Below are 18,955 nucleotides of genomic sequence, written 5' to 3' on the forward strand. Positions count from 1 at the left end.
GCTGAAATTCCTCCTGCTTATGGAAATGGACTGAGGAGGGAGAGATGGAGTGGGAAAGTGGGAAGGAGTCACTCAGCCAGATCTGCCTCCAGCCACTGGAGAGCTGAGGAATCAACTGAGTCATTACCCCAGGAAATGCCCAAATATCCCTTCCCATGTAGGAAGAAGTGTTTGACAGGGCCAGGCAGGGCTGGGCTCTTCAGAGAGAAGGGAATGACTGCTCAGGACAAGAGAAGGTTCAGGGAGGAGGAACTGCATCATCTTTAAGGTCCTTTCCCATCCAAACCATTCCATGACTCCTCTGAGCCAGCCCCTGGGGGAACAGAGTGATCCCTCTCCCTTGGCAGCACCTTCCCTTGGGTCAGTTGGCTGGAGGCAGGTGTGACACACAAACCTGACATCCCTTCTGCTCCTCCAGGCCTGGGAGGAGCCAGGTGGTACAGGAATAATCGGGAAAGGGATCCACATCACCTCTGCAAGCTCCAGCTGATCACCCTTCTCAGCCCAGCAGTGCAGAGCACACTCCTGTTAGGCAGGGCTGCAGCAGCACCTGCAGCTCTGAAAGGCCCAAGCCAGCAACTTCCATCACAGCTGAGCTACAGAAGGTGCTGTGAATGTTTTTAAGCCCCTTTTCTGTGGGCAGACCAGAAGAAGCAGACAGCTTCTCATCCTTCCCAGGCAGAAGCCACAGGTTGTGGCTACAACTGTCTAGGTGCTTTCAAACCTGTTTTAAGATGCTGTGGTTCCTGACAGTGCCTTGGAACTCAGGAACAGGGCTGTTCTTAAAGATTCTCCACCTCCCAGAGAAGGAGGAGGCACAGAGGGCAAAGGGTGAGTGAGGTGAACACAGACACAAGAGAGGACCAGGAGTTTTATTTGAACACAGTAAGTGGAGTACAGCAGCAGAACTCCTCGAGTCCATCTGGCTTCACATCGTATCAGTCGGTGGCTCGGAGTTGTTCCATCAGCAATCCAGTCCCAGTTTCAGGAGGCTGAATCCATCCCTGCAGTGCCTCTTGCCACCCCAGGCTGGCTCCTGCTGCTGAGCTGCTCAGTCCTCATACTTGTGCTTGATGTGTTTCCACAGTTTCTGCATGCAAAACAAGCAGGGAAAAAAAAAAATCAAGATATTTTAAGCAGCTTCTCTGTGGGGTTCGGATGAAAGAATACAAAATGCAAATTATCCTGCCTGGCAGGTGGTGATGGAGTCCTGTACTGGATCTGGGGGACACATGGGGGCTGCTGGCTTCTAACCTGGACAAGGAGGAAGCTGCAGAGATTCCCCTTCCCCCGTTCTGCTCTGGATTGGTGGCCCAGAGATACTGCCTTGAATTCCCCCCCAGACTGGAGATGGCAGTTCTGCTCCTGCACATAAGGGATGCACAGAACAATCATGGAATTGTGGAATAGTTTGGGTTGGAATGGATCTTAAAGCTCATCCAGTGCCACCCCTGCCATGGCAGGGACACCTTCCACTATCCCAGGGTGCTCGCAGCCCCATCCAGCCTGACCTTGGGCACTGCCAGGGATCCAGGGGCAGCCACAGCTGCTCTGGGCACCCTGTGCCAGAGAACAATTCCTGCCCAATCTCCCATCCATCCCTGCCCTCTGGCAGTGGGAAGCCATTCCCTTTGTGCTGTCACTTCATGCCCTTGTCCAAAGTATTTTCCCATTTCCTGGAGCCTCAGTAGGCCCTGCGTGGGGCTTTGCGGTCTCCCCCAAGCCTGCCTCGGGATCCTGCAGTCATTATCCCGTCACTGCTGCACTTAGGAACCTAAGGACGACTTGACCCCTTTTACCCAAGGTTCACGCTGGGGACACCCAAGGCCACCAGCCCTTATCCGCTTCCTCCGGCACGGGCAGATCGGCCAAACCGGGGGACTGCAGAGCACAAATAAAGCTCCTTTTCCTCCTCCCGCTCCCCCCTGCCTTGCACGCCCCTTCCGAGCGGGCAGAGAAGCCGAAGAACACCCCGAAACCCCGACCACCGAGCGCCACGGTAGCCGCGGAGCCGCCTCGGGGGCGGCCGAGCCGCGCTGACCCTCAGCGAGCCCGGGGCCCGGCGGGGCCGGCCTGACCTTCAGCGCTGGGCCCGCGCCCGGGCGGCCCCAGCGGGGCCCCACACAGCCCTCACCCCTTCGTTGAGCTGCTCGAAGAGCGCGTCCGCGCCCTGGTCGAAGGCGCGCTCGAAGAGCACCGCGCCCAGCACGATCGACAGCGCGAACGTGGAGCTGCGGCGGAACAGCGACGCGTACACCTGCCGCAGCAGCACCATCTTGTCTGCGCGCCCCGCGCCTGCGCCGGCCGCAAGGGCTGCTGGGGGCTGTAGGCGGTGCTCTGCGGTTTGTACCGGGTGCCGAGCGCCCGTGGGGCATGCTGGAAGTTGTAGTCCGCGCGCGCGCTGTGCTGTTTGCGAGATGCGCATGCGCCGTTGCCATAGGGTGTTGTGGGAGTTGTAGGCGGCGCGGCGCGGGCCTGGCCCGAGGTGCGTGAGCGTGGCGGGGGTAGCGGGGTTCCCTGTGAGGGCGTTCCTGTGAGGGCTCCCTGTGAGGCTCTCCTCGTCCCGTCCCTCCCGCCGTGTCCTCAGCGGCCTCCGCTGGGCAGCCCCGGGGCTGTGCGGTGAAACCGGCCCGGCCGGGCTGAGGGGACAGAGATTCCCCGGCCCGGCCCGGCCCGGCCCGGCCCGGCCATCCCCTGCCAGGGTGTCCGGCCAAGGGTGACAGGGACAGGGCTGCGGTCACTGCCTTCAGCTGACCCCCTGAAGGTGGGTGGCAGGGGATTTGGGATGTTTTCTGCAGTTTGGGTTTTCAAAAGGCAGTTGGTGTCAGTGTCGGGGGTGTGGGGCTCGTGAATCATGGAATGGTTTGGTTTGGAAGGGACATTGGAGCTCATCCAGCTCCACCCCTGCCATGGCAGGGACACCTCCCACTGTCCCAGGCTGCTCCCAGCCCTGTCCAGCCTGGCCTTGGGCACTGCCAGGGATCCAGGGGCAGCCACAGCTGCTCTGGGCACCTGTGCCAGGGCCAGAGGATCCTCTGAGAGCTTCTCGGGAGAATGGGACCCGGCCCCATGTGGACAACAAACGTGGGACCGTCCCATATGCTGCCCTCTCTTTGTGATTCTCTCTTTTTAACCTCAGTGAGAGCAGGGGAGCCCCGGGGTGACTCTAGCACAGATAGGAGAGAGGTAAATTTGGATTTAGGAAAGCAGAACGGACAGGGACTGGACAGGGGAATCCTAACACTGGGGCTGTTTCCCCACAGGGCTGTTGTTAAATGAGCATCTGCATGAAGTTCCAGAGCAGTTCCTCAAGTGACATTGCTTTGTTGTTTTGTTTGTCTCACCCCCTCAGAAGCAGCACAAGGTCTGGCTGCAGAGAAGTTTCTCCTGACTTATTCATATTTTTTCCCCCCATGTAGACTATGGGGATCTGTAGGATTTTTTTGGGTTAGGACAAGACCTCTGCTTGTTTTGGAAACCTGGAAGGTGCCTGGCACATTCCTGTGTAGTGTTATCCTTTTGGAACCCCAGAATATCCAGAGTGGGATGGGACCCACAGGATCATCCAGTCCCACTCCTGTCCCTGCCCAGACCCCCAACAACCCCACCCTGTCCATCCCTGGTGTCCAAAGGCTCCTGGAGCTCTGGCAGCCTCGGGGCTGTGCCCATTCCCTGGGCAGTGCCAGCACCTCTGGGGGAAGAACCTTTCCTGATCTCCAGCCTGACCTGCCCTGGCCCAGCTCCAGCTGTTCCTCAGGTTCTGACCCTGGCCACCAAAGAGCAGAGCTCAGGAAAACTGAATTTTTAGTTTTCAAATGTAACTGCTCTGGATTATCTAACACAAATTCCCCCAGCTGCCCATTAATTGTTGCCACCAAGATGTGGTGTGGTTTGTGTGTGGTCAGGTTGGTGTTGATTCTCAATCTGGATTTCCAATGGAAGCTGTCCCTACCTGTGGCAGGGGTTGGAATGAGATGAGCTCTAAGGTCCCTTCCAACCCAACCATTCCATGATTCTCTGATAGGACAGGGTGCAATGGCTTCCCACTGCCAGAGGGCAGGGATGAATGGGATATTGGTAAGGAATTGTTCCCTGGGAGGGTGGGCAGGCCCTGGCACAGGGTGCCCAGAGCAGCTGTGGCTGCCCCTGGATCCCTGGAAGTGTTCCAGGCCAGGTTGGACAGGGCTTGGAGCATCCTGGGATAATGGAAAGTGTCCCTGCTTGTGGCTGGGGGTGGCACTGGATGAGCTTTAATGTCCCTTCCAACCAAATCATTCCATGACTGCATGGTTCCTCTGGGTGGAATGGAAAGCAGGATCTGTGCCTGTGTCATTGGGAAGCTGCTGGCAGACTCTGCTGCCATTCCAAGTCTCCCGGCAGGTCTGAGCCCATTTAAATTGGCAGCTGAGTATCAGAAACCTGACACTTGGATTTAATTAATTCACATCTGCCTGGGTATCCGAAGTGGCTGGAATGGCCCCGAGCCCGGCTGTGAGAAAGCAGGAAATTGAGGTCAGGGCCCAGCAGCACCTCCCGGGGCTGGTGTGGAGAGCAGCAGCTCCCCCAGGCACAGAGGAGTCGGGGTCACCTTCCTCCCTCTGCCCGGTGAAACGCCCCGGAGAGTCCCAGATAAAATCTGCAGCTGATACAGAGCAGCGTGGAGCGTTCTGGCAGCAGTTGGAAGAGGGAAAATATGGGATGGTGCCCAGGATATCTTGGCTAGAGTTATCCCAAGCCCCTCTCTGTCACCTTCGAGGTGCCTCCCACCAGGGTATTGCTCACAGCAGGGCTCCAGGAGACACAGCACAGCATTGCTGTCACACTTCCATGCAACATAAAGCCCTGGGTTGTTTGGTTTGGGTTTTTTCATATTTTTAATTTGCATTTATTCAGGAAGACTTTTAAGCTGGCACAAAGCCTGCCTGGAAGCATTTATGGCTGTGGTGGGCCCAGGTCTGAGTGCCCTGATTCAGTTGCAAATCAGGGGCTGGAGATGCTGCGAGGAAACGAGGAAACGGCTAGTCTGAGGCAGTTCTTTACAGAACAGCTACATTTACTTTATTTCACAATGACTAAGATGAATTTAATTAGGAGCCATGTCTGTTTTCAGCTGAATAATGCTCTTTGTTTACTGCTGGAGCCGTTTGGGGAGATGGAAATAGGTTGGTGCTGCTCAGAAGCAGCTTTCTGCTCCTCTGGACTGGGGAGTGCTGGTGTTGCAGAGTTGGCAGAACCCAGCAAGGTATCCATGCAGTGGAATCCTTGAAAAGATGGGGATAACTGTTGGGTATAATCACTGAAGGGGAAAGTCTCAGGGAGAATCTGATACCTCTCTAATTGCTTTTTACAATCCCTCTGTCCCCTGCAATGGGAATTGCTTGGAGAATTTGGGAGCAGGCAGCCGTGGGATGTGGGATCTGGCTGTCTGGAGTCTGTAGGAGCTTTCTGCCCTGGTTGTTTGGGGAGGAGGGGGAAGGAGCTTCTGCAATTATTGCTGTTGGAGTGATGAAAGAGAAAGTTTGAAATACGATTTCAAAGGCTGGCTGCTGCTGGGCTTCCGCAGGCAGAATTCCCTGGGAGATCTCTGGAAACTTGTGTGGGACCACTGCAGAATCTCATTTGTTTTTCCTGTCTGCAGCATTCTTTTCTGCAGAGATGGAGTGCAAGAGCCAGCAGCTGAGACAGGGAGATTTTTGTGTCACCAGGAACTTTGGGAGTCTATGGAATAACATGTGGAAAAGGGATTTTTCAGTATTTAAAAGCATTGTTCTTCCTGAATTCCAGCAGCCTCACCACAGTGCTGCAAACCTGGCTGCAAAACTCAGGGATGCAAAGGATGAGGGAATTGATGGCTCTGTGCTCATTAAGCAGCGCTTGGGTTTGGATTCCTGGGCTGGAGGAGGATGATTTCAGACCTCAAGCCTTGCAGAGCCGAGCTGGGATCAGCCCAGGGCATGGGGGATTTGGGGTCCCAGCACACACAACTGGGGCTTGGCCAGCCCTCACCCCCCCAGGAAAGAACCTCAACACGAGATTTCCAGTTCACTTGGAATATCTGAACATTTTACCTTCAGAGTGTAGATTTTCAATCCAATTTTAAAAGTCTCAGAAGGTCTTCCCATGGAGTGCAGCTTTGCTTTAACTTGTGGTGTGAGGCCTCGGAGATTTCCAGGGGTTTGATTTTGAAGCAGCAGTTTCTGGGAGAGGGGAGGGAAGGGAATGTGCTGCTGCTGCTCCTGCTGGGATGGATGTCTGGCAGGAGGCTTGGCAGCCCTGCCCGAGCTGGGCACGCCAGGCTCTGAGGGGTTGCCTGGTGCTCTGCTCTTTGTGCTGAGCCAGAGCAATTGGCCAGGGGGCTGTGATTGATTCTGGACCCGTTTTATTTATAAAATTTTTATTTCTTGTGCTGGTCTCTGTGCCACTTTTTAAATGCATTCAGCTGTCAAAAGTGTCAAAACCTGGAGAATTGCTTTTGGAGTTTATCTCCCAGTCCATCCATCTTTGCCATTCATCAGGCACCTTTATAACCCTCGGGAGAGCTTGCAGCTCCTTCAGGGTGTTTGTTGCACCTCCAGCAGGGACTTCTGAAGGAGACAGGTGCCTGAAGGATAAAACACAAGCTGATCTCACCTGCAGTGACAGTGGCAGGCCCAGCACAGGTGGGAGCTCCCAAATTCTATTGTGATCTTAATGCTGTACTCAGAGCAGACACAACTTGGTGCCATAGGCTGATGGGGATGAGAAGAGCAATCCATAATGTCTAGGAAAAAACAGGTGGCTCCGTGGATTGTAGGAAATGTGTCCTGTAGTGTTTGTAATGCAGCTTCCCACCTCCAGGACAGGTGAGATCAGCTTCTGTTTTATCTTCAAGGATAAAATGAGCTTTGCTGAGTTTCTTCCTTACCTTGCAGAGATGGACATGGGGGAGTGTCCTTCTTCTTTTGTATCAGCTTGTGGAGGTTGTTGTCAAAAGTCCCCAGGACCTCCAGCTCCTGTTTGCACCTTATGTGGTTTGTGTTGCACCTTCCCTGGAGCCTGTGGCTCTCTGTTTTCTCTGCTCAGAGCTCAGGGAAGGAGAATCCTTTCAGCAGAGCTGTTGTTGCTTTGGGTGACAGAGATAAATGCAGATCAGGCCTTTTCTTCCATGTACAGGCAGCAGATCCTGCCCCAGCAGTCTGTGATGGACAGGGATATAAACTGTTGGGTCTCACCTCTTTCTCTGTCTGCCAGCCCTAAGTGATTTGAATTCTCCTCGTTTGGAAGCAGGCACTGTAAATCCTGGATCCTCCATTCCCATGGCTGGGCGCCGAGGAACTGCCTGATGAGCTCAGAACATGCTGATGCTGTTTTGCCAGGAGAGAGATGGGCAAAAGGTACTTCTGTGACTACTGTGACAGGTCCTTCCAGGACAACCTGCACAACAGGAAGAAACACCTCAATGGAGTGCAGCATCTCCGGGCTAAGAGAGTCTGGTATGACTTATTCCGAGGTGGGTGCTCCCAGCTGTCTGCCATTCCCTTCCTGGGACTGGGGAGGTGATGGAGTGGGAAGAGAAAATAAACCAGCACTGATGGTTTGTACACTCTGTGTGCCAGCAGTTTGAGCACGTGATGCTGCTGAATCAGGCAGTCTCAGAGGTGAAACCCTCGTGTGTGGCTCTGACCTGTCTCAGCACACAGTTCCAGGTGTGTTAGTGCCAGCCTGAGGAGTGCAGTGGGAGTGGGCTAAACTGGCTGTGAAACCATTGCCTGCTGTCCCTCTGCTTCCTTCTGCTCCCTGGCCAGTTTGGGACTGGACATGATGGGATTTTGCTGTGCCCAGGATCTTTACCTGGGTTCACCCCTTGTCTTCCCAGATGCTGCTGCTATCCTGCAGGAAGAGCAAACCAAGAAACCTTGTCGGAAGTTTCTGCAAACAGGTGAGGTGTTCTAAGGTGGAAAGAAGTGCCTGGGCTCTAGCAGCTCCTTCCAGAGCCAGCCCAAGGCTGGAGGGAGGGGCTTGGGCCTGTGTCTGGCATCCAGGTGTGATGGAGCCTGGGTTTGCTTGCACAAGAACCTCCTGTGGGTGGTTCTCATGGGACTCCGGCTCTTACCAGAATTATTATAGTGGAAAAGACCTTTAAGATTACCAAGTCCAAATGTCAATACAGTACCACCATGTTCATCATTAAACTATGTCCCCAGGTGTCACATCCACAGACTTTTTTGAGCACTTCCAGGGGTGGTGACTGCACCAATTCTCTAGGCAGCCCATTCCAATGCTTTACAACCCTTTCTGTGAAGAAATATTTCCTAATATCTAGTCTAGAGAATTTTGAAACTGAATTTTTGAATCTCACTATTTCATTCCAGGACAGTGTGATTTTGGGTCCAACTGCAGATTTTCCCACATGACAGAGCAGGACCTGGAGAAGCTGAGTGCCCAGGTTCAACGTGAGTCTTCCAACAAGCAATGTCTTGGGATTTCCTTGGAGGGAGAGTTGCTGCAGGGGGGTGTGAGGGTTTGTGCAGGCTGTGATCCCTTGCTGCCTGCACAGAGCCAGCCAATCCCTCCTGCTTCCCAGTGCTGTGTGAGCCTGGAAGTGCTGCAGTTTGTCATATGCTCCCTGCTCTCGAGCTGCTGGCACAGACACAAACCTGGAGCTGAGCAATGCTGTTACCACTTGGCAGCAAGAGTTTGGAGTGGCCTTCCTGAGCCCTCGGGGTTTTGTTCAGTCAGGGAATAAAAACTGTCAGCAGCAGAGGGCACTGGTACATCACGTCCCCTTAAATTTATGGATTTGATTTCCCCCCACCTTGCTGCTATTACCAGGAAGCTGCTGCTTCCACCCGTGGGAAGAGCTGGTGGGAAGAGATGTCCTGCTGTTGGGCTGTGAAAGGGGTCCTGGATCCAGAAACAGCCTCTGCTTGGGTGGCTTTGGATGGAAGTGAAGTGTGGGCAGAGGGTGGATGGCAGCTGCTCCCTGCTGGGAGTCTGCAGAGCACTTCTGAACTTTCTCATTCTGGGACTACCATTCTTGGAACTACTTTTCTTTTAGGGAAAAGAGGTGGTAGCTCTGTTTTCTCCATAGGAGTCATTACTTCAGTGGTTAAAGAAAATCACAGAATCACAGACTGGGCTGGGTGGGAAGGGATGTTAGAGCTCATCTCACTCCACCCCTGCCATGGGCAAGGATGCTTTCCACTAGACCAGGTTACTCCAAGCCCCATCCAGCCTGGCTTTGGACACTTCCAGGGAGTGTGGGTGAGGTGTTGGTGAGAACTTGTGGAATGGTTGAAATCCCCCACTGGAGATCATCTAATCTTTATCATGCTGAAAGCAGGGTGAGCTCAAGCAGGGTGCTCAGGGCCACGTCCAGTTGTGTTTTGAATATCTCAAGGCTGGAGAGTCTGTGGGTGACTGATCCACTGTTTGACTAGGTTCATAATAAAAATGTGTAATTTTTAAAATATTTAAATAGAAATTCCTGATGGAAATTCCTGGATTTTGAGTTGTACCCATTGTTTCTGTACTGGGGAGCCCAGCACTGGGTACAGCACCCAGATATGGCCTCAGAGTGTGGAGCAAAGAAGGATTCCTTCCCCAACCTGGTGTCCCAGTGTAGCCCAGCTTGGAGCAGCTCCCATGCCCACATCCTCACTGGAGCCAGCTGCTGTTTTGCTAAGAGTCTGGCGGAGCCAGGCTGAAGTGTTGGAGGTGTGGGATGTGAGAGGGGGGTGTGCGTGGGGCAGAGCCACTCCTGGCCCTCGGAGGGATCCTGTTTGGGGAGGAAGAGCTCAGGGGAGCCAGGGGGAGGCAGGCAGGCAGCACAGAGATATTCCAGGCTGTGCTGAGTCAGTGAGAGCCCCCGAGGTGACTCTGAATCAATCTCTGAGCACCGCCAGCAGTTGATAAAGCCACGGTGGGGATGGAGTGCTCCAGCCCTTCCCAGAGTCACCTTCCTGCCCCTGACCCCTCTCTGCTGGGCTCCCAAGGGTGCACAGAATGGCAGGCACAGGAACCTCTAGCATTTCCAGGCACTGGCTGTTCCTGCAGGAGAAGTGGGAGCTCTCTGGAGCAGAGCAGGGAGGGCTGGCAGCTCCTCTGCGCTCGGGCAGCTTTCCTTGCCAATTACACTTGTTATTGAGTATTGACTTGTGTCAAATGGGTCAGTGTAAGTGCAGGATTGGCTGCTGAGAGCCAGTTCCAGGGAGATTACTGGGAAACCTTGCATTTGTGTTCTGGAGTCAAACGTTTCATTTACCAATTAGCCCTGAAGGAACAATGGCCAGGGGACAGGGGCTGCTTGCTTGGAGAGTTCAGTCCTGCTCACCTGGTGTGGCTTCGTGTGTCACACAGACTCCAGCTCTGATCAGAGAGTTGCAGGGAAAGGCTGGTGCAGGATTTGGTGGAGGAGAGGGACAGCCTGTAACAGACAGGATGGAAGGATCAGACACTGTCTGGTGAGTCATGGGGACGTCCCAGCACTCCTTCAGTTGCCAAAGCACCCTTGTCTCAGGTGTTGGGGCTGAGCAGGGCAGAGTTGAAGGCAAGATCGTAGTGGCAGGGTGTGTAATTCACACAGGATCCTCCATCAGTAATGTCCCACATTCCCACTCAGGATCTCTGAGCCATGAGCCATCCCAAGCCACAGCCAGTGGGATTGGAGCAATCTGGGCCAGGCTGCCTCTCACTGACCCAGCTGGGAGATTTTGGCAGCTTTGGAGGCAGGGGTCATCAGGAATTTGAGATGAGCTGAGAGGCTGAAAGTTCCAGAGCCTTCCCAAGCCTGGGGGGACCATGCTGGGGGTGGCCAGGCTGGTGGGGGATGCTTTCCTGATGGGCCCACAGTGCTGCTTAATCCCCCTTTCCTCAGCTTTGGTGCAGGCAAAGCTTTTTCTGACTTTTTTTTTTTAACCCATCTAAACCATGATGACTTTTTTTATCATGTAAATATTGAACCTGTCCCTGAGTCCCTGTGAGTATTTGGCATTGGTAACTCCGTGTCCGTGATCTCACCTTGATAATGAAGTATTTTTATCACAACCAAAGAAATGTGACATTATCCTTAACATTTGACCTTTTAAATGCTGGAAGCTCCCCCTGTAGTTTGTATAAGTTTTGTGGGTTAAGTAGGAAAATATCTAGATGATTCCATGTTCTAGAACAGCTTGGAGCCTGGCCTACTTTGGCGTCAGCATCTCTGCACCCTGTAGAATATCCTCATCAAGAAGCAACAGTTTACACCTTCAGCAGGGAGGGAACTCATATTCCCAGCTGTTCCCCCATCAAAGCATTAGCCTTCTGCATCTGCTGCATCATTCATCAGCCAGACACTTCCAGGCTGTCATTTTAAGTGCAGTCATGTCAGGAGAAGTCACTGTCAAATTGCCATCTCCTTGCTCAGAGTTATTGGCTCCCCGCTAATCCGTGTCCCTGACGCAGGCAGGATCGACCTGGCTGGGCTCTGATGGCTCCAGCCAGCCAGGGCTGCCAGAGGAGGGCACAGCTGGTGAGTGTTTGCAGGATGTCCATGGGGTTGCAAGGATCTGAGGGCCCTGCTGGGGTGGCTGGAGTCCACTGGTTTAACTGGGCAGGGAGTGGGAGGAGCACTCACACTGGGCTGCAGGGTGGTTGCTTGTTTGGCTGCTCCCATTGCAGGGACTCCTCAGCCTCATCTCAGCCATGCTCTGGTGCTGTCTGTGTGCTCTGGAGGAGTTGGGGTTCCACAACATCCACCAGGGAGGCAGCTGAGGGATTTCATGTGCATCTCTTTGCTGGGTAGGAGCTGAGGGATTTCCTGTGCATCGCCTTGCTGGGTGACCCTCCAGCAAGGTTCCATCTCTCACATAGCAGTGCCTTTGTCAAGAATAAAACCCATGAGGAGAGAAGATAAATGTGGGCCCAGCTCTGGCATCATTAAAGGCACTTCACAGCTACAGATGCTCTTTCAGTTGGCTGTAATTAGACTTTGAAGCAAACACCACAGTGAGGAGGAGGAGGTGGGAAGTACCTTCACACCTGTCCAGTTGCATGGGCATGTGTGGGGAGCAAGAGCTGGTAAAGACCTTTCAGAGCTGCTTCTTGGAATAGCTGTTGGCATTCAGGGAGTATTTCCAGTTTCAGGGTGCATTTGGTGGTCCCTGGATGGGATGTGTGTGCACCAGAGGAGGGGCATGGATATCCTCAAGGTGGGCAGAGCTGGAGAGCTGCCTGTCCCTGCTGCCATATTTTTGAGCCTGAGGTTTGGACTGCTCCAGAGCAGCAGCTCCTGGAGCTGTGAGAACAGGGAGGCAGCTGGATGTCTTTCTGATGTGGATACCTGAGGCCTCTTTTGGGGCAGTGCAAATCCAGAGTGGTTCCACAGCATCCAGTGAACTTTTCTGGCTTGGGACCATGAGTTGTGGCTACTCCATCCCTGGTATGGTACCTTGGGGCTCCCTGCTCTGAACATAGAAGCTTGGAATGTTTATGCTCTGTTCTCTGTTGGAGCTGGGAGTTGGGTGAAGTGGAAATCACAGTACAGAGAGATTGGAGAGATTCTCCATCATTTTCTTCCCTGCCTCATCAAAGCTTCTCATAGACACACTGCTTGTCTGTCCCCTTGCTGAGGTGGGATGTGCTCAGGAGGTGGAAGAACATGGAACAAAGGGCAAATAAAGTGCTCAAGTTTGCCAGATGAGTCTAACCCTGAGTGTGAGCAGTGCCCAGCTCTCCAGGCTGAGCTTCTTGCCTTTCCCTCTTCTCACTTGGCCAGGTGGTTGGGTTGACCCCAGGTAGCTCTTCTGGGGCTTTGATCCTTGAGAACAACTGTGGGAGACTGGAACATTGCTGTCTCCAGCCTTCTCAGTGGGTTCAGAGCAGCAGCCAGACCACAGCAGGCTTTCTGTGGTGGCACTGGGCACATCATCACCCCGCCCAGCAGCAGCAGCTGAAAAGGCTGGATGACAAATTATCCATCTGGCTGCTCATTGTGTAGCACATCCCTGCCATCCTGATTTAGGATTCAACAGGCAGATGAATAATTGGTTGCCACCAGTAGGATGAAGTGATCCTTCACTCTGCCCAAGCACTATTAATTTCACACCCTGTCTGCAAAGGTGTAATATTTTCCTTAAAACATGTGACATATGGTGGGTGGGTGTGGAGCAGGCTCCCGAGGGGCACAGCTGCAGGTGCCTTGATCCCTAAATGGGATCAGGGATCCCCCAGAAGGATGGATGAGCAGGGCTAAGGGAATGACACGCAGCTGCCTCTGCTTCCTTTTTATTGTCACCAGTATTTGGTTTTCTGAGTTCCCTGTTCTGTTAGGTGGGAAGTTTCCACTGGGCTGGAGCTGGGATTGCTGGGAGCGTGCCCTCATCCCTGATGTGCTGGCAGGAGTGTGGCTGTGTCAGGATTCCTGCTAGAGCTGTTCAGCACCAGCTCCCTCCTGCAGCTGCAGGGGACTAGGGAGCTTTGCTAACTGGGCAGCTGTGGGTTTGTGCCACACTGGCTCCGTGCCCTTCTTCCCAGGGGATGCCTGTGGGCATCTGCCCACACAGCTCTTCCAGAGTGATTGGAGGGGTTGAAATCTTGATTCAGTAAACAGCAGAGGTTTCCTACTGGTTTCCTTCCTAGTTCCTAACCACCATGAGAAAGAGAACAAGGAGTAATGGGTTCAAACCTGAAAGAGGGGACATTTAGGTTAGGTATAGGTTGGACTTGATGATCTCTCTTGAACCTGATTGATTCTGCAATTCTGTGATTTATGGAAGAAATCCTTCCCTCCCATGGGGTGAGGCCCTGGCCCAGGGCACCCAGAGAAGTTGTGGCTACTCCTGGGTCTCTGGGAATGTCCAAGGCCAGGTTGGACAGGACTAGGGATAGTGGAAGGTGCTCCTGACTGTGGCAGGGATGGGACAGGATGAGCTTTGAGGTGACTTCCAATCAAGCCATTCCTTGGTTCTAAATACAAGAAATTGTCCCCTGCTTCTCTCTGCCCTGGCTCTGCCCCTGGGCTGGTGACAGCTCTGCCTGGGCTGTGCAGGGGTTGGGGACACATCAGGCAGGGAGCTCCTTAAGCAGCCCTGACAGCAGCTCTGGGATCTGTCTGCTGGCTGGAACACGCTCCCAGAACTGTTCAGACTCCTGGGCTGCCAAGGCTGCATCGATCCGGACACTGTCCCTGTCATTTCCACCTAACAGGGCAGGGGTGGCACAGTTGCTGCTGCCAGTTGGAGGGACACAGCTCTGGAAACGGCTCAGAGCCAGCCAAGGCTGTTCCAAGCAAGGATGAGGGTGATCTGCCCCGGGGGGAGTTGTCAGACTCCCCTCAGTGCCCAAACTGCCACCATGCTGGTTTAGCTCTTGTCCCCTGCTCTGCCTGGCTGCAGCTGTCACCAGTGATGACTCCAAGCATCAGATGGCAGGAGGGCAGAGGAGGAGGGGCTGCCCAGGCATGGTGCACACTCTCCACTCTGTGAAACTGTGCAGGGTAATGAGCAGCAGGTTTAATGGAGTGAAAGAACAAGGGTCTGGTGGCCCTTTCTCTCATGGCCCTCCCTCTGATCCAGCCCTCTCTGATCTCAATCTTTCTCTCGAGCAGGGGAGAAGAGGCTGAAGGAGCTGCAGAGGGAGGGAGCAGATATCCCACCTGGCACCATCGAGGACTGGCTGGACAAGAGGGCCCAGAGGTTGAGCACAGCTCAGAGTAGCAGGTACGGGTACTGGGGATCATCCAGGTGTGGATGCAGAGGGGGATCCCACAGCAGGGCTGGGACAGGGGAGGGTGCAGGGCATCAGAGGTCCCGACACCCCCAGCCAGCGCTCGTGAGGGACAATGTGTGTGGATGCAGCCCTACCTGCCCCACCTGGGCAGGGATGTCTGCACAGGTGTCCCCGTTTGCCAGGGGACAGCCTTTGGGAACAGGCCACAGCAGAGGGCTGCCCCTTGCCCTCTGCAGAGTGCACAGACACACCTGGAAGGACAGAGCTGCTGCTGTGCTGGATCATTAATGCCCAGGGTTCGGTGTCAGGAGCCTGCTTTCATCTGTTGACAGCTCCCCCATCCCCTGCCTGCCAGGGAGGGTGGAATTGGCTCCTCCTCACAGGATCCATTCGGATTCGGTGCCGGCTGTTTCCTCGCTCACCTGACTGTGCCGCAGGCTTAATGGGATGACATTTGGGCAGGTGCCAAATCTCTCTTCTGTTCTTTCTCTGTTTGTTCCCGTCCTCTCCGTGTTTGGACTGGGCAGGAGCTTCCTTCTGATGCTTGTCTGAGCTTGTCGCTCTGGGATTGTTCTGTCCCTCAGCTCGGCTGCCCTTGGCCTTGCAGAGGTGCCCACATTCCTGTCCCCTGCACTTCACTTGCCCCATTTTGTTTGTCCTGCCTGTGAATCCCTGGAATATGAGGTAGATCGGCTCTTACAGAAGATAGCCATCACTATTCCCAGCAGAATTTCCAGACCTTCAGAACTACTTGGTCACACCCAGAGGAATGTTCAGACCTTCAGAACTGGGTCCCTGCTGCCTCCATAGATGCACAAAACAAATTTCCAGGATTGTTGCTCTTTTTCCAGCCTCCCTGTCCCTGCAGGCTCAGAAACCATCTGCTACAGGAATTAAACAACAACTATTGGAACTTCCCTTCCTCCCTTCAGCCTTGCCAAAGCCTCTCTTGGTCATCTCTGTGCTTCCTTTGTGCCCTCCAGCCCCACACTTCATGGGATTGATTTTTACCAATTTCCAAAGGAAACGCAGAGCACAGATTTCCATCAGAAAAGGGTTCAAGGCCTCAAAGCTTCTGAGATGCCACAAGTTCCATGAGTGTGGAAGTGGGTAGAGGAGAGGGATCCCGTTAACACCTTCAGAAAGGAAATATTCTTGATCTCGGTGACCACTGGAGAATCCCTGTGGGACAGCCATTGAGAATGCTCCAGCTGTAGATAAACCTTTGATAGAGCACTTGTAGCTCATGAGACCCCAGGAATTGAGTACCCAGGCAGCATCCTGCCTATTGATCAGTCCTGCTGCTCAGGAAATGCTAATTAGGTGATGGCTCCACCTTGCAGCATTCCCTCTGCTCCACATCCAGTGTGCCTGAGCCACAGTGCTGCGGGGATGACACCAAATATCCCTGCCCAGAGGGGCTGATGTGTGTCCTCATGGTCCTGCCTCATCCTGGGCCCTGGAGAATCCCTGCTGAGGAGATAAACCTTGAGCCAAGTGACTTTGCTCTGTGTTAGTTGCTTGGAAAACACTCCTGGAAAACTACTCCTGTAGTTGGCTTTCAGCCATGGCCCCGCAGGGAGAGGAGGGTGCTGCTTCTCCCTGGGGTTATGTAAAGGAGTTTGATTAGATTCTTTTGGCATAAGAATTAAAAAGATTCATCAGGATCAGAGGTAGAGGCCTGAGAAGCTGCAAGGCTGCTGTCAGGGGCTTGTGTGAGGGAACAAATGAGCTTCCTGCACTTGGGAATTAATGGAAAAGGTACATTTCCCATGAATTTAAACATGCCCTGGTCAAGCTGGATGGAAGGCAGAGATGGTTCTTGCTCCTGCACTTCTTCATCCCAGTGTGGTGTTTGCAGAAGCCTTGACCAGTATAGCTGAAGAGAGGGGCAGGGCCAGAGTGATTCCCAGACCATGGGGTGAGGGAGAAGCCTCTTCCCTCAGCTGAAGGGTCCTCTGGTGCACACACCCTGCTGCTTTGGCAGCTCCTCCATTTCCGAGGGGTCCTTGTCCTTTGGGAAGTGCACAGCTGGCTTGGGATTTGGGCTGCTCAGAAAGAAACATCTGCTGGTTTTGTTTGTTCTTCCAACTCAGCTGTGTGAGGAGTGGGGATGGAGGGGCTGGGACCAGCACCTGGCAGCTATGCCTGCTGAGCCCCTCTCAGGGGGCTGTGCTGCTCCCCCCAGCCCAGACCCCCTCACCTCAGTGTTCCCACCTGAGTTTTCACAGACACACGCTGTGTTAGGCTGCTTGGATATGCTGGAATGGTCACACAGCTGTTCTGGTGCTGGATTTGGGATGGGGAGGGTGAATGAACCCATTTGGTGATAAGCAAAACCCTCCTCTGCTGGCCCCTTCTTTTTGGGGACTACTGGAGGGGGCACAGGGAAACCCAGCCCCCAGCATGGCCTTGGTGTCAGACTGACACTGCTGCTCACCTCATCCCTTTCCATCTCCCCTCACAGTTCTCTTCTTGAGAAACCAGCACCGTTCCAGTACCCTCTGGGCTGGCCACCAGTGCAGGAGCTGCCCCCATCCCTGCAGGCCCCCCCGCCCGGGGGCTGGCCGGTGCCCCCCAACCTGCAGTGGGGCTGAGGCACCCCCAGAGCCTGGCTGGGGCTGGCTGCCTCTGCTCTGGGAAAGGGACAGGATCATTTATACACACTTTTATTTCAATAAACCCTCCTCCTGCCCGTTGCAGCCTCTGTGTGTTGTGTTCCTGCTGGCCCGGCAGCCTCCCGTGGGCTGAGCCACTCCCCTGGCTCTCTCCCTGCCTCTGGAACGGGGATCTGTGCTCAGCACAGCTCCAGCCCTGCACAGGGGTTGTCTGTTGTCACCTGGAGCTGACATTCCCCATTTCCTGGGTGGGACCCATCCCCTCAGATCACTTCTGCCTGCTCTCAGTCCAGCTCCATGCTGGGCTCTGTCATCCAGGCTGGAGCTGTGAACTGATGTTTAATTTCCTTGGATGTTGGTGCTGTGTTTGTCCTGATAAATTCAGGGTGTGGCCCTGCCTGGGTCCAGGTGCTGGAGCTCCCAGTGGACAGTCTGGGGAGCTTCCCTCAGCCCTGCTCCTGCTGTGCAGAGGCAAGGGGCAAGGAGGGGAAATACCCCAAGGTTTCTCCACAGTGAGAGTTTGGATCATCTCTCCTTGCTGGTAAAGCGTGGGGTGAGGGAGGCCCTTGGCTGTCTCAGGAAGGGAGCGGGGTGCTGCAGCTCCAGGGGCAAGGGGGGATCCTGTCCAGCAGCAGCATCCCGGGAGGCAGCTCTGGCAGCGGGTTTGTCCAGGAAGGCTGTGCCCACTGCCAGAGCATTCCAGGTTTGGCTGGGCAGGGAGGTGGTGGGTCCAGATTCATGAAGAGCACAAGCAGGAGCCAGCTGCCTGTGGCCAAATCCTGCCTGGATCGCTCCAGCAGGGCAGGGCTCCCATCTCGGGATGTGATGGCAAATTGTCACAGGAGCATCAGCCCCATCCTGGGACGTGGTTCTGACAGGAGCAGGGACTGGATGTGACAGCAGCCTGGAAACAGCCTTGGCTGCAGCCTGGATGAGTTCTAGGTCCAGCTAGAGAATGTTTTTATCCTTCAAGGCAGGAGCCCTGGGCTTGCTGGAGAGCAGGAGCACAGGGATTGGGCTCAGAGGATGCAGGATCAGCCCTGTGTCTTGTCCACCTGCAAGGATAAGTGGATTAATAAGGGCACCCAGGTGGCTCCTTTTTGGGAATGGATGGGAGTCCCTGGAGCAAGGGAACCCTGCCCCAAGGAAATGAGAACTGGGGACTCCCCAGGGACTGTGGGATGCTCCAGAGTGGGAGCTGAGCTTTCCAAGCTTGGATGTGCATCCCTGTGCCCCATCCTGGCACAGGGGAAGAGTCCTGGGGAATGCTGAGAGGCTTCGCTGGCTGGGGGGGACAGTGGCTGATGGTGGCAGCCAGGACACGCTCCTGGACACCTTCTGAGGCCACCAGCACCAACAGATCAAGGAACTCCCTCTCCAGTCCCTTCCATGGATATTTTTCCCCAGTCAACATCCAAATCCTTCCCCGTTCCCCACGTTGATTGGAACTGTGCTTTGATCAGTCCCCAGGCCTGTCCCTGCTCCATGTGCTCTGGTCCTGGTGGGTTTTCCAGCTGATCCAGGAGGGGTTCTTTTACCAAACACTTCCAAACTTCAGGGCTCCCCAGATCCACCTTAAATTAGAGTTATCTGGGTAAGCTCTGGAACCCAACTATAAATGAAAATTCCACTGTAAAACACAACATCCA

The 18,955-nt window shown here is 54.3% G+C and overlaps 2 protein-coding genes across 10 annotated transcripts; one reads left to right on the plus strand and one right to left on the minus strand.

Annotated features, from left to right (window-relative positions):
• Window positions 1-858: 858 nt before the first annotated feature.
• UQCR10 (ubiquinol-cytochrome c reductase, complex III subunit X) lies at window positions 859-2,282 on the minus strand. Its single transcript, XM_021537317.4, has 2 exons — window positions 2,135-2,282; window positions 859-1,090 (listed from the first exon to the last, which is right to left on the minus strand). The coding sequence occupies exons 1-2, from the start codon at window positions 2,273-2,275 to the stop codon at window positions 1,052-1,054; spliced, it is 180 nt and encodes a 59-aa protein (XP_021392992.1). The 5' UTR covers window positions 2,276-2,282; the 3' UTR covers window positions 859-1,051.
• Window positions 2,283-2,455: 173 nt separating this feature from the next.
• ZMAT5 (zinc finger matrin-type 5) lies at window positions 2,456-17,390 on the plus strand. 9 transcript variants are annotated; one of them, XM_085592899.1, is made up of 7 exons: window positions 2,456-2,485; window positions 7,231-7,489; window positions 7,856-7,918; window positions 8,352-8,432; window positions 14,567-14,678; window positions 15,021-15,150; window positions 17,156-17,390. In XM_085592899.1, the coding sequence occupies exons 2-6, from the start codon at window positions 7,363-7,365 to the stop codon at window positions 15,112-15,114; spliced, it is 477 nt and encodes a 158-aa protein (XP_085449025.1). In that variant the 5' UTR covers window positions 2,456-2,485; window positions 7,231-7,362; the 3' UTR covers window positions 15,115-15,150; window positions 17,156-17,390. The 9 variants fall into 9 exon arrangements, with proteins under 9 accessions (XP_085449025.1, XP_085449023.1, XP_085449022.1 ...); XM_085592897.1 differs by having other exon boundaries at window positions 7,264-7,489; XM_085592896.1 differs by having other exon boundaries at window positions 7,267-7,489.
• Window positions 17,391-18,955: the final 1,565 nt, after the last annotated feature.

This window comes from Lonchura striata, chromosome 15, assembly GCF_050655825.1.
Source record: "Lonchura striata isolate lonStrDom1 chromosome 15, ASM5065582v1, whole genome shotgun sequence".
Classification (NCBI taxonomy): Eukaryota; Metazoa; Chordata; class Aves; order Passeriformes; family Estrildidae; genus Lonchura; species Lonchura striata.

What these genes read in the sequence shown, in the direction of transcription:
- UQCR10 (XM_021537317.4), bottom strand. Translation starts at nt 2,275, where the DNA reads ATGGTGCTGCTGCGGCAGGTGTACGCGTCGCTGTTCCGCCGCAGCTCC. An exon ending in TCGAGCAGCTCAACGAAGGG is followed by an intron (nt 1,091 to 2,134) that starts GTGAGGGCTGTG and finishes TTTTGCATGCAG; the next exon opens with AAACTGTGGAAACACATCAA.
- ZMAT5 (XM_085592895.1), top strand. Translation starts at nt 7,363, where the DNA reads ATGGGCAAAAGGTACTTCTGTGACTACTGTGACAGGTCCTTCCAGGAC. An exon ending in CTGGTATGACTTATTCCGAG is followed by an intron (nt 7,490 to 7,855) that starts GTGGGTGCTCCC and finishes TTGTCTTCCCAG; the next exon opens with ATGCTGCTGCTATCCTGCAG. An exon ending in TCGGAAGTTTCTGCAAACAG is followed by an intron (nt 7,919 to 8,351) that starts GTGAGGTGTTCT and finishes ATTTCATTCCAG; the next exon opens with GACAGTGTGATTTTGGGTCC.